The sequence below is a fragment of the Dipodomys ordii genome, unplaced genomic scaffold (genome assembly GCF_000151885.1).
Source record: "Dipodomys ordii isolate 6190 unplaced genomic scaffold, Dord_2.0 Scaffold104, whole genome shotgun sequence".
Taxonomy (NCBI): Eukaryota; Metazoa; Chordata; class Mammalia; order Rodentia; family Heteromyidae; genus Dipodomys; species Dipodomys ordii.
The window spans coordinates 3,207,721-3,221,726 of NW_012267320.1; the positions used below are offsets into that span (position 1 = coordinate 3,207,721).

A 14,006-nucleotide genomic window follows, 5' to 3' on the forward strand; every position below is an offset into this window, starting at 1 on the left:
ATCACATATATGGTATATAACATGTGAACACCGTTATATGTTACAGACTGTGATAGACAATTTGCTCCAGGCAAGTTAGAATGAACTTGTGACTTTAAATGAGCATCATTATTCCACAATACTGTGAAATTCTGGAAATTATGTAATCACTTAATCACAATAAAAAAAAAGAACCTGGGGAAGGGAGGGAGGGAGGGGATGGTAGGGGGAAAACAATGGAGGGGGTAACAATGTTCAAGAGGAAGTATACTCATTACCTCACTCATGTAACTGTAACCCTCTGTATAGTATCTTTACAATAAAAAAAAATGTTTTCCAAAGCAAAGCAAAAAAAAAAATAAGATTAAAGCACTGAGGTCTGAAAGCTTTTAAGGGTTCTACTTTCTCACCTGCAATTGTTGCTGTAAATGGGTGATTTCAGCAATTCTCAACTCCCTAGACTTGTTTGTACTCTCAATTTCTTGCCTTTGGGTGCTCAATCGACATCTGATATCCTGAAGTTTTCCTTCAAGTTGATGCTTTTTATCATTCTTAAAAAAATGAAAAGAAACAGGAGTTAGTACACCATGAGTTCTGCCCATTACATGGGTCCTATCCAAGAATAAAACCCAAGTATAAGAAAACTTAACTCACTAGAGCTTCTAATTCAAATTCCAAAGTCTTTTTCTTTGCTTTCAGTACAACTATGTCCTCCTGTTCTTTGTTTCTTTGATTTAGAAGTTCTTGCCTTCGATTCCGTTCCCATTCAAGTTGTCTTTGTCGTTCAAGTTCCCGTTTTGCAGCCTATGATATTAACAAACAACTTATTAATTTCTCAATTCTTATACCATACAGGGCTTATTTTTTTTCTTTCTTCTTTTTCCAGTCCTGGTGCTTGAACTGAGGGCCTTTGTACTGTTCCTGAGCTTGCTGCTCAAGGGCAGCACTGTACCTCATGAGACATAGCTCCATTTCCGGCTTTTAGGTCGTTAATTGGAGGTAAGAGTCTCATGGACTTTCCTTTTCAGGGCTGGCTTCAAACTGTAATCTTCAGATCTCAGCCTCCTGAGTAGCTAGGATAACAGGCCTGGGCAACTGGCACTGTTTATACACTGTCTTACAAAAAAAAAGTGTCATCTGCTAAGCTCTACTTTCTAAAGGTAAGATTTTTAGACACTACAAGAAATTATATGACAATAAAATTTTTTTAGAAAAATATAGGAGTTCTTTCTGTGAGTGGGGAGGGAATATCTATTGTTTTTGATAAAAAATTATTTTGTTTCCATAAAATGAGTACCAACAGGATCATTTCACACTGGAAATACATTCTTCCTGACTTCAAGAATTCATGAAAAAGTACTTCTTCTTACAGACAGGAAGAAGGCAAATTCCTTTATCTAGTAAAATCAAACTAAAATCCCAGAAACAACAAACAAATTTGAGTTTTCCTCCAATGAAAGAGAAATTATTTATAGATTATTCTTTATTCAGAAATGTTTCAGATTTAGACTTTTTCGGATTTTAAAGTGTTTACATAGACTTTACTGGTTAAGCATCCTTAATCTAAAGAATCCAAACTATTTAACTTCTGAAGTAGAGTCTCTGGACTTTGGAGCTTTTCAGATTTCAGGTTTTTGGATTAGAAGTACTCAAGCTGCATCTCAAGTATTCAAAGCCTGTGACTTCCCCATTCCTAATCATGCATTCCTTTCTTTAACCACAGCAGTTGTCATTCCTCCCCTCTGCACTGGCTGGTGAGTGTGAGGAACACACGTCAGAGAGCCTGGCACTGACCAGCAAGCTCTCCATCAGCAAGCTGGCGGGTCCAGCATCCAGTCACCACTGCATCTCCTGGGGTTAGTGAAGCCTCGCGTTATCATTTTAAATGTCATTTACTTTTTTTTTTACATCTAAGGAAGGTGTTAAGTCTTTTGGTGGTATATTCTAGTAATTAAAATCTTGGTAAGTGCTGTAACTCAATGGTTAAGCAGGTACTTAGCATGCATGAGACCTTGAATTCAACCTCCAGCAGCAAATAAAAATAAATAAATAAATAAGTAAATATTGTCTTGTTAGTATCAATTGGAATACAGGGAAGCTTATGCATATAGCTGTAACCACAGCACAAGGCAGGAAGCTCATACGTTTGAGGCCAGACGGCTTAGAGCGAGACCTTGGTTCCAAACCAATCAACCAGCCAACCAAAGAACCAAAAACAAAAGGCAGCTTTTGTTACATTTTCCAAAACAACAATCGAGAGGAGAAACCTTTGCTTGCTTTTTAAATATTTTTCAGTAGCATCTATTAGTTGTACACGGGGGTTTTATCTAACATTTCCATATACATATATATACATATAATGTCCTCCATCAAATTTACTCCTTCTGTCTCTCTTCCTCATCCTCTTCCTCCATTCATAAAAGTTTCAACAGGTATCATTGTTCTATTTGTATACTTCTAACATATTCACCCTTTCCCTTCCCATTCCTTTATTGGTCTTCTTTGCCCATTCACTGTAGCACCCATTGTTCAACAGCTTCCAGTGTGTTTCTTTATACCATCTTTATACATAGACACGATGTGTTTAGCTGTTTTTCACTATCATTCTTTTTACTTTCCCTACCTCCTTTAGGTTTCCCCAAAGTATCACAATGGACATTCATGTTCTATATATAAGTATGTATCTATGTACATGTGTATCTTCTAAGGCATTACTTTTTAAATAAAGAAAGAATTCTTCATTTATACTTCATTCATATGAGAGAATGCCCATGGCATTGCTTCTGTAGTAATAGATTAAAAGATAGACAACAGATTGGGTGGGCTCTATCTGGATCTGCCAGCCAATTTTGGAAGCCTTCCAAAGAACAGACTGAGGATTTCATACCCATATTTATAGGAGTATGAAGAAAAAGCTGAAAAACAATGAAATTGAGATGATACTGCTACAGTGGTTTTAAAATAATTACAGCACACCCATCCTCCTCAAGCCATAGAATTCTTCATATTTTTATTGAGGTATAAGTACAGAGACAAGAATCTGGAAAAATAGTTAACTGTTTTAGTGATCTGTTACAAGACCATAGCATCAAAAATTTGACAAGAATATTCATGGCTGGGGTGTGGCTCTAGTAGCACAGTACTTGTCTAGCATGCAGGAAGCCTGGGGTTTAATCCTCAGTACCAAAAAAAGTTCAAGCGGGTGCTAGTGGCTTACACCTGTAATCCTACTCAGGAGGCTGAGATCTAAGGATCACGGTTCAAAGCCAGCCTGGGCAGGAAAGTCTGTGAGAAAAAGCTGGAAGTGGTGTTGTGGTTCAAGAGGTAGAGTGCTAGCATCAAACAAAAGGAGCTCAAGGACAGTGCCCAGTCCTAGAGTTCAAGCCTCAGGAGTGGGGCGGGGAGGGAGGGGTGAGGGGGGAGAAAGGTGAACTATGTAGAATAGCCAAAAAGAAAACTACCTATCATCAACTTATTAATGGATAAATAAAATATTATATGCCTATGTAACAGAATACTATTCAACATAAAGAAAAATAAAGTCCTGATTCACGGTTCAATTTGATGAATCTTGAAGAGACCATGCTAAATAAAACCCAGACATAGAATTTCTTTCTGGGATGATGAAAATATTCTGGAATAGACAATGATAATGGTTATACAACTCTTTCAATATATTAAAATTCCTGAATTGGAAAAAGAAAAATAAACAGACTACAAGAGTGTCCTATATGAACAGATCACTTGTATAATCGGGGAAGGGAAAGCAGGAGGGAGGAAGGGAAGGGACTGAGATCACAGGCACCAGCCACTGAGTTATGGGGCTGCTCTACAGCTGCTCACCTCTCGCCTCTCGATTTCTTTCCTCCTCTCTTCCTCTCTCTGCCGTTCAAGCTCCCGTTGCTTTTCCAGTTGCTTCTCCAACTCCAGTTGTCTTTTGCGCTCTTGTTCCTGGCGTTCCCGTTCTTTTCTTTCCTGCTCAGCCCGCTCCAGCTGAGCCAGGCGCTCTTGCTCTTTGCGCTGCTGCTCTAAGAGAGCTTGTCTGCGTTTCTCCAGCTCCAGATTGCCACGCTCAAAATTCTCCCGCTTCTTATCTTCAAATGTTACTTCAAAACACAGAAGATATCGCAAATAAGGGAAACCATGGGACCTATGTTTCTTTGGGCCTGGCTTACTTCACTTAATATAATTTTTTCCAAGCCTTTCCATTTCCTAACAAATGGGGCAATGTCATTCTTTCTGATGGAGGCATAGAATTCCATTGTGTATATATACCACATTTTCTTGATCCATTCATCTACTGAGGGGCATCTGGGTTGGTTCCATATCTTAGCTATAGTAAATAATGCTGCAATAAACATAGTCGTGCTGGTAGCTTTAGTGTGGTCTTGTTTGTAAACATTTGGGTAAATGCCCAAAAGTGGGATTGCTATGTCATAAGGGAGTCTTTTGAGGAATCTCCATACTGCTGAGTCAAGCAGAAAAGGTCAGATAAGGTGATGTTAGGGAAATGAACCCTAAGATATGTATTTAAATGTTTTTTTGCTTTCATGCGATTGTTTCTAACACATTTATAAGATTATTTCTTTGTTGCTATGTATGTCCCTCCCCCACAGTATAACCCCTGCTTTCACTGTATTTGATGTCGGTATAATTTGTGGAGGGGAGGGGGAAAAACAAATTGTTTAAATAGGGATACAGGTGGACCCATTGCAACAATGAGATGTACAAGTCGTTATGTTGAAAATGAACTTTATAACTTTGGTGCGGGGGGCAGGGGAGGAGGATTGGGTGGGGGGACGGGGAGGAGGATGGGAAGGGATGGGAAGGGGAAACAAAGGAGGAGGCTGGCTACAGTGCTCGATAAGAAATGCACTCATCTTGCCCATGTAATTGTAACCCCTCTGTACAGTATTTTCACAATAAAAAAAAAGCACGGAAGAGTTTATGAAAAATTATGATCAGTTATGGAAAGTCATGATTTTTCAACATACTCTGTGAAGAAAAGTTTCACTGGATTTATTCAGTACAACTTAAAATCTGTAATTCCCCAAGTTTTCTAACTATGCCTGGCTGATAGGCACTATGAATACACCCTTTCCCTAACCTTTCATCACCAATGTTCCTAGAAAAAGCTTTCTTTAAGGATTCCATTTCCAAATCCACTTTCAGAATTCTCACTTTGTCTGGAGCTGGTGGTGGCTCACACTTGTAGTCCCAGCTACTCAGGAAGCCAAGATCTAAGAATCGAAGCCAGTTCAGGTAAGAAAGTCTCATATCTAATTAATACCACCAAAAAAACAGAAGTGGAGCTGTGGCTCAAGTGGTAGAGCAATTGCTCAGGTAATAGCATGTAGGCCCTGAGATCAAGTCCTAAGACTTGCACCAAAAAAAGAAAAAAAAAGTACCCAAAACAGACTGCTCACTTCTCCTTCTGGCCATCAAGTCCCTCCTTCCATAAAGGAATGAAGTAGTGCTCCAGGCTACAACACAGAGGGATCCAAAAACTATGCTAAGTGAAAGAAACCAGACACAACAGATCGAAAGTTGTAAGATTCCACCAATACATAAAAATCCAAGACAAGCAATCAGAAAGCAGACAGGGAGTTGCCAAGGGCTGGGGAAAATGGAGAATGGGGAGTAACTGATTACGCAGTTTTCTTTTGGAGCAAGATAGAGATGGTAGTAGCTCAGCACTGTGAGAGTACTAAATGCCACTGTTGTGGACAGAATGTCTGCATCCTCCCCAAATTTATCACTATATCAAAGTGGTAGTTTCTGGAAATGCAGCTCTTTTATTAGCATAGGTCATGAGGGTGTGGCCCTCGAGGTATTAGTGGTCTTAGAAAAGGAGAAAGGGAGAGAAAAAGGAGAAAGACATCATTTTATCTGCTTGTTGGCACCCAAGAAAAGCTATGTGAGGACATATAAAGCAAATCCAGAAGACAACCTCATCCAAAACAGAACTGCCTAACACTCTGATACTGCATCACCAATGTATGGAATTTTTATTGCAGTCCAAGCTCAGATGGTCAATAAAGTTTGCATTTTATAATGTTGAACCAGGTATGGAGGCACATGCTTATAATCCTAGCTACTTGGGAAGGGCAAAAGTGTAAGATTTTATCTAAAAAACAACTAAAAACAAAAATAGGCTGGCGGCGTGGTTCAAGTGGCAGTGCCTAGTAACCATGATGAGCTAAGTACAAACCCCAGTCCCACCAAGAAACAAAATTCAATTTCATAGTATATTAATACCATTTCAATATCAAAAAAACCAAAAGTTTCTCATTTTTAAAATTCTAGGATCTAGCATTATTCCTAGTATATAGCTGGCACATAATAAATGGTTGCTGAAAGGAACAGAAAAGAAATACTCTAACAAAAATATTTCCCCTTCAAAATATTCAATTAATGTCTATAACCAGCAGAAAAAGATAATTTCAAATTCTAAGAACTAATGTCCTTAATCTACCACTGACAGCTTACTTCCATCTTTATCAAAACTTGGCACTTCCCCTTGTACTGACCCTAGTTATCTTCAAGTCTCAATTCAAGTGTAATCTGTTCCCTTGGAGATTTACTCCCTAGCTTCTTGGTCTATGCAAACCAATCATAGAGTGTTTGGCATATATAAAGCCTCCAAGAATTGATCTCACCTGTATGTACTGATTTAGACTGTTTGTATGTCTGTCTTAAATATTCTGTTATAATGTAAGCCTCTAGAGAGTATGAACCATATATTATTATTTATTAACCACGTATTGCTAACATTCTTCACCGTACTCAACACGTCATGTACATAAAACATTTATAGTAATTGAAAAGTAATTTAGTTTAAGAATCAACTTGGAAAGCTATCCTCCAGAGCTGGGTAATTAACTGTGGAGCACATAAAATGCATCAAAATGACACCGACAAAGTAGATAAGATAAAAAGACTTCATAATAAATTCAACTGCTTCTTAGTATCATTTCATCATCAATAATATCATCATTTCATTATTAATAATTCATAGACACCTTAGACTAACTTAATAGGATGGATTTACCATTGTAAATGAGTTATTTAAAATAGGTTCACATTACATTTAAACTAGGTTCCTGCTGTTACTAAGAATCCAATTCTCCTATGAAAATATGAGAAAGAAAAAAAATAGTAGATGATGATTTTCCTTTCTATCTCTGTACTGGTGGGTTTAAGAAATGACTGTATTCCATAGATAACATTTATAAAATTTTGTTTAGTAGTATATAACCAACCATCTTTAGGTTAAAAGTTAGGGTAAAGGTGCATTAGAAATACAGAAATGCTGTGTCTCAAGACAAATCCAGGTCCAAATGCACATTAAAAAGTGTCTTTTTCTGAGTACAATAACAACAGCAAAAATGTCAGAGGCTAAATTTATTTTCACCTCAATTTTTGCCATGTTCTATTTTGATTTGGACAGAAAATCTCACATATGATTTAAGTCAAATATAAAAGCAGCCTTACCGGGTAATTTCTTTTCTAACTGTTGCTGTTCATCTTCTAAAGCTGGCTCCTCTGGTAACCTCTGATCTACAGATGATGAACTTACGACAGAGATCCCACTGCCAGACCGAACTCTTCTACAGTAATGGAAAAAGAAAAAAGAAAGAAATCCATATATAAAGTGTGTATGCAGAACTGGGAGAGTTATGAAAAACTGGACAATCTATGAAAAAGAACTTACAGAATATACCATATAATGGAAGCTGGAGGCTGGTGGCTATTACCTACTATCCTAGCTATTAAGCAGGCTGATATCTGAGAATTGTGGTTAGGAGCCAGTCAAAGCAGAGTTTTTGAGTCTTCTCTCCAATTATCCATCAAAAAGCCAGAACTGCAGGTGTGGTTCAGGTGGGAAAACGTCAGTTGTGAGTAAAAAAGCCAAGTGAGAGTACAAGGCCCTCAGCTCAAGCCTCAGTACCCTATAATGGAGCAAATTTCATTCACAGTGAGAAAAGAAAATTCATTTTCTCTACTTAAAAAATGTTTTTTGGGGCTGGGAAGATGGCTCAGTGGTAGAGCGCTTGCCTTGCATGCCTGAGGCCCTGGGTTTGATTCCTCAGCACCACATAAGCAAAAAGAAAAAAAGCCGGAAGTGGCACTGTGGCTCAAGTGGTAGAGCGCTAGCCTTGAGCTGAAGAGCTGAGGGACAGCGCCCAGGCCCAGAGTTCAGCCCCAAAAACCGACCCCCGCACCCCAAAAAAAAAAGTTTTTGGCTGGGTGCTGGTGGCTCACGCCTGTCATCCTAGCTACTCAGAAGGCTGAGATCTGAGGATTACGGTTCAAAGCCAGCCCAGGCAGCAAAGTCCTTTAGACTCTTATCTCCAATAAACCACCAGAAAACCGGAAGTGGTGCTGTGGCTCAAGTGGTAGAACGCTAGCCCTGAGCTGAAAAGCTGAAGGACAGCACCCAGGCCTAGAGTTCAAGGCCCACGACTGACCAAAAAAAAAAAAAAAGTTGTTGAAAATGGCAATTTAAGAGAGTTGGGGATGTAGTTCAGTGGCCTAGTATGCGCAAGGAAGGCCCTAGGTTCAATGTCCAGCACAAGAAAACAGAAGGAAAAAAAAATGTAAAAAAGCAAATAAAACGAGTATTTATTTGAATGTCATTAGGTACTGAGTGCAGAGCTTATTCAAATGTTGGGGCTGGGACTGTAGCTCAGTGGTGGATACAGCACATTCTTTGCATGCACCGGATCTTGGGTTTGATCCCCTAAGTCCTTCACCTTCCAAAACCAAAACCCATGGTAAGTTTAGAACCGCTATATCACAGTGTTAGAACATGTCTGAGACAAAGTAAGCACTCAGCAAGTGTTCACTGCAATGACCATCATTCTCCTAACTATTCATCACAGGGAAGACCTGAAGCTCAGCTAATTAGGGGCAGCTACTTCCTTTACCATCTCTCTTCAATCTTTCTTACATGCATGAACCATCTATTATATTCAGAATAGTTCTAGGGGGGAAAAAAAATCACTGACTTTTTAAAAAACCAATTATCACTTTAAACTTTTAATATTGCTCTTTTTAAATAATTAAATAATCTCCCCCCTCTTTTTTTGCCTTAAAAAAAGTTTCCACTGTTAACTTTCTTGCACCTGTGAGATTTTGCAGGCAAACTGTCTCAGCTACTTGTTGCTATGAGATTCTACAGGCAAACTGCCCCCAGCTAGTTGGAAGTTTCTTCAGCAAGGTTCTGGTATTACGGATGGGCTGATATTGCTGACTCCAGTTCTCATGTTACAGAGACTTTGCCCTACTCTCTCCTGAAGTTTGAGGACTGTAGAAGAAAACCCTTTGTTTTTGTATCCATCTTAATACTTAGCTGAGACTCCATATTTATCCTTCATATTTACAGCCAGAAGATAGCGCTGGGCAGGGTGGTATGTGCATATAGTACTTGTGCTGACCAGGGTGACAAGTACAGCCCCTTCTTTTTTCTTAACAGCATCAAGACTTGAACTCAGGAGCATCAGGCTTGCTCTATCTTGCCTTTGCGTGGCTGGCACTGTATCACTTGAACCCAGCCCAGCTTTTTGCTGGTCAAGTGGAAATGAAATCCTATAGATTTTTCTGCTCAAATGGACTCCAAACCATGCCTGTCCATGTCTCAGCCTCCTGAGAGCACAGGAGTGAGCTAGGAATGGATATAGGCATAAACCACCTGCATCCAGGTTACAGCAGACTGCTGAGGGGACCCTGGGACTATCTTGACAAGTCTATCCAGTAGGGTTTTTCGGAGCAAGGTATTTTTCTTTAATTATCTTCCTGATCATAATATCCATGTTGCCAGAGTTTTTGTTGTCTCTCGGATTTACATGAGTCATAGGTGTAATCACTTTGTTTTATTTCCTATGTACAGGTTCATTTAGTTTCTCTTTCACTGCTAGCATCTGCTCCTAAAATTTCTGGTAAGCTTCAGTTATATAGGTTGCTATAAAAATTCAGCCTTGCAGTATTTGGTTGACTGCTTTTAATATATGGAATACACAAATACTCTGAAGAACAAAAGTGACTCAGGCTCAACCCAAAACTTAGAGAAGAAGAGTCTCTTGCATCGTGGTATTTCCACAGGATAGTAAATCACTGTAAGATAGGCAGTCAACAATATCAAGTTTAGAATTCACAGACAAAATACACAATTTCTTATGTAGCCAATGTTCTTACCTAAAGGAAGGTGGAATGTATTCTGGAGGCAGGACAGGTGGCAGTGGTTGGCCAGACATAGCAACATCAATAAGATGCATAGCCAGGATAAATTCTTCCGCTGTGAGTTTTCCATCTTGATCAATGTCAGAAAGATTCCTAATTTAATAAAAAGGTCATTGTAATCCTGTTTCATGAAAATGCATGCTTCTTACTATTCATGAATGATTTACACATTCTACTTTCTTATTCTGATTCTAAGCCAACTGAGCATGTGCCTCACTTTGTAAAAGTAGTACTATTTTAGTCTTTTCCAAGAATAAAATAAGATATTCCACATAGTTAGGGTGTTGCTAGTCATATGACAAGTACTATGATTGAAACATTACTCTCCTCAATCCTTTCAAGCCCATTTAAAATACATCACACTTGTGTTCTATGTATCTTCAAATGCTATGTCCTAGACCAGGGATTGACAAACCACAAAGGATCAAGTAGTAAATATTTTTTAAGATATGCAAACTCTATCTTACTGTTCAAGCAGTCATACTCAATTCTGCCCATGATAAACAGATGTAGACATAATGAACAGGTATTGTCTTACAATAAAACTTTCATTTGCAAAAGTGGTGCAGGCCAGATCCAGCCCACTGAGCAGGCTGGCCATCCCTAATCTAGGCCTATATGAGCAGGTATTAATGGCTTCTAGAGTTAAGGCATTTCTGTCTTCTTATTCTAGAAATCCAATGTGCATCATTTTTTTTTTTGTAAGGAGATAATTACAGTAAACAGCTTTTGCTGGTAGGCTCAAGTTTACCATTTTATTTAGCAAGTTTTGGACACCAAAAGAAGATGGGAAACTACATGTCTATTTATTAGAATGTCAACTGGACAAATGTGACATTAGGAAACTGACTTTGACAATGACAAAAAACTAAAAAAAACAGGGCTGGGAAGGTGGCTCAGTGGTAGAGTGCTAGCCTTGAGCTGAAGAGCTGAGAGACAGTGGCCAGGCCCAGAGTTCCGGTCCACAACCAACCAAAAAACAAAAACAAAAACAAAACCACTAAAATACATTCCTCTTCACAGTGAACAGAACTCCCCAAATTCCTACGTTTCTTTTTACTCAATTCCTCCCTTGCCCCACACACTCTGGGTCTCCCTTCTGTTCTACTTTGCCATTGCCTGATGCCAGAAACTCAGAACAAAAGAAAACTACTGCCTGCTCTTCCTTATTCGTCTCCTATTTATTCCCACTATTAGCTATTGCTAGGTAATTCAGACGAAAGAAGTTGGGATACTTATTTTTCCCCATAATTACCTTTATAGATTATTGCCACAAACATTTAATTTTTTACTGTGAAAAGGGAGAATATAATATTTGAATAAAAAGATGCCTCAAATGTCTTTTTCAGAAACAAGATATGGATGAACACTTTTAAATATCATTTCATTGTACTCTGGCCTCATGAGGACATTGAAATTAAATCTAATTCATTTGATTTAATGATCTCTCAGTCAACCTGTACAATGTTACATCTTAAGTTTGTATTTCAGACACCCGTAGGATACTGATGCTTACCCAGACTTTAAGAGGTCTATGTGGGTCACAGGTATAAGATGCTTCTTGAGCTAATCTACTCTACAGCAAAAGGCAGTCTATACAACACAGCAGAAGGAAAAGCAAGAAAGAAAAACATATGCAAATTTTCACACATCAATATGTCCTGCAGGAAAGTCGTGAGCTTGTCAGGAGAACAGTGGCGACCAGGTCCATTTCCCAGGCAATCACCAAACTTAAGTAAAAGAACCCATTCCAGTTAATATTGAAATGTAAGGAAACCTGACAGGTATTTGTATAAGGGGGAGGAGGATGGAAAGGATGAAAGAGGGAGAATATGGCCAAAGTACTTCAGATGCATATATGAAAAAAAAATAATGAAACATTATTAGTTTTTTAAAGAGGGGGATAAGGAAGAAAAATAGAGGGGGGTGAGGTTGACAGGATACTCTGAGTACATGTATGGTAATGTCACAATGAAACATTCTCTGTACAACTAATGTATAATAACTTTTGAAAATCTTTAAAAATGTTAAAAAAGGTAGAAACTAGACAAAGCTCACCAACAGCCACTAGAAAATAATTATAAAATAAGAGAACTTATAAACCTCCTGACCAAAATACATTATTATATCTGTGATGTAGTCACCATAGACAAAACCAAAAAGCACCAATGAAAGTCAAACTTGAATTTGATGAATGGTTTTCAACCAGAAATGAAGTTGCACCCAAAGGGACTTCCATCACAGTCTGGAGACATTTCACTGAATATCAGCATATTCTAAATATCCTCTCAAGTAATACTAATTAAAAAAAACCCATGAGGCTATACTAATATAAGAAACAAAGTTTGTACTTTATACAAACCAAGGAACACTTTGTTCCTTACCATATTGAAGCGAGCTGAGCCTGTGGTAAACTTGATTGCATAAGAATAGTTCTTGCTTGTGGACCTAAACAGAAGCAAGGTAAAGACATGAAGATGAGTTAGCAAATACTCCCTGTAGAGTAATACTGGGGAGGTTGGTGGGCTTGCTCATGCACTCAACAGTACTTTACACAGTATTGACACTACCCAGAAATTAAATCCCAGCAAAAAACACAAAGCACAACACAGTATCTGATACATACTCAATATATTTGTAGTCAACGGATGTTTAACAAAGAATGAAAACATAAAAGATTAGTCTCAAATATAATCTACCTTCTTGTCCAGATTACCATCTCTATTTGTAGTGGGCTTTTATTTACTAAGTGGAGACTTAATCTCTACAAATAGAACATTTCCTGATGCAGCTACCAGCTGCTGCCTCCACTCTGACCATCATCACACAAATTAAGAGCATCTTAGAGCGGGAAAGGGACTTAGAGTGATTCCTTCTAATCATGTCATTGTACAGACTTTAAAAATGGGAGATTGGATTGTTCACGGGTGCACAAATGACTAATATCAAAGCTAAGACTGGAACACATTTTCTATGTTAGGAAAAAAAAAAGAATTCTTGGAATTTCAACTCTTTCGAAATCAGCTTTCCTTTTTACAAAAGCTATAAATATCTTCATTTCTGACTTGAAACTAGTTTTAGATTTCAGACAAAAGCTACACAGATTCTGAGTATTTAAATAAAGCAGTATTGGGGAGAAAGAGATAAATATATTTTACTTCCAGCACTATCTCTGAAGATATGGGTCCAGGAAGATCCATGGACCAAGAAATAGACAGCTACAGAAACCATGTTGAGAAGATTCCTATTACCAACTTTTTTGGGGGAGGGGGGCGGTGAATAATACTGGGGCTTGAACTTTTGACTTGCTTACTCTCTACTACTTGAACCATACTTCCCACCCTGCCTTTTGCTGACTGCTTTTGAGACAGTCTGGAAGACTTCAAACCTCAATACTCTAGATATTAGCCTGTTGATAGCTAGAAATTCCAGCAGTGAGCCACTGGCATCCAGCTTATGAGCTGCTTTTAGGGAAACTAAGGTTTCCAAATGTCACCTCATCAATAAGCACAGAAGTGGATGTTATTTTACATGATAAGCAGCAGAGATAAGGAATCACCACAAGGTTCCAGCAGAGTAAAGATGAGGGAGAAAGCACCAATGAGAGGAGGGGAGAGCTGTGGACATGGATCCTAGCTTGGTTTGCTCTGCTAGATGACTGAGGGGAAGAAGTATCTCTTATTTGGACTTGTCCTGTCGTGGGGCCTGAACTCTGGGCCTGGGTGCTGTCCCTCAGCTCTTCAGCTCAAGGCTAGCGCTCTACCACTTGAGCCACAGCGCCACTT

General features: G+C 38.6%; 1 protein-coding gene across 1 annotated transcript in view; it reads right to left on the minus strand.

Annotated features, from left to right (window-relative positions):
• Itsn1 (intersectin 1 (SH3 domain protein)) overlaps positions 1-14,006 on the minus strand; it is a 195,520-nt gene that overhangs the window by 102,731 nt on the left and 78,783 nt on the right. Inside the window, exons 10-15 of the mRNA XM_013027430.1 lie at positions 12,606-12,669; positions 10,177-10,314; positions 7,474-7,589; positions 3,823-4,085; positions 634-783; positions 390-530 (exon numbers count right to left, since the gene is read on the minus strand). Coding sequence (XP_012882884.1) covers positions 390-530; positions 634-783; positions 3,823-4,085; positions 7,474-7,589; positions 10,177-10,314; positions 12,606-12,669 — 872 coding nt within the window. The remainder of the gene's footprint in view (positions 1-389; positions 531-633; positions 784-3,822; positions 4,086-7,473; positions 7,590-10,176; positions 10,315-12,605; positions 12,670-14,006) is intronic.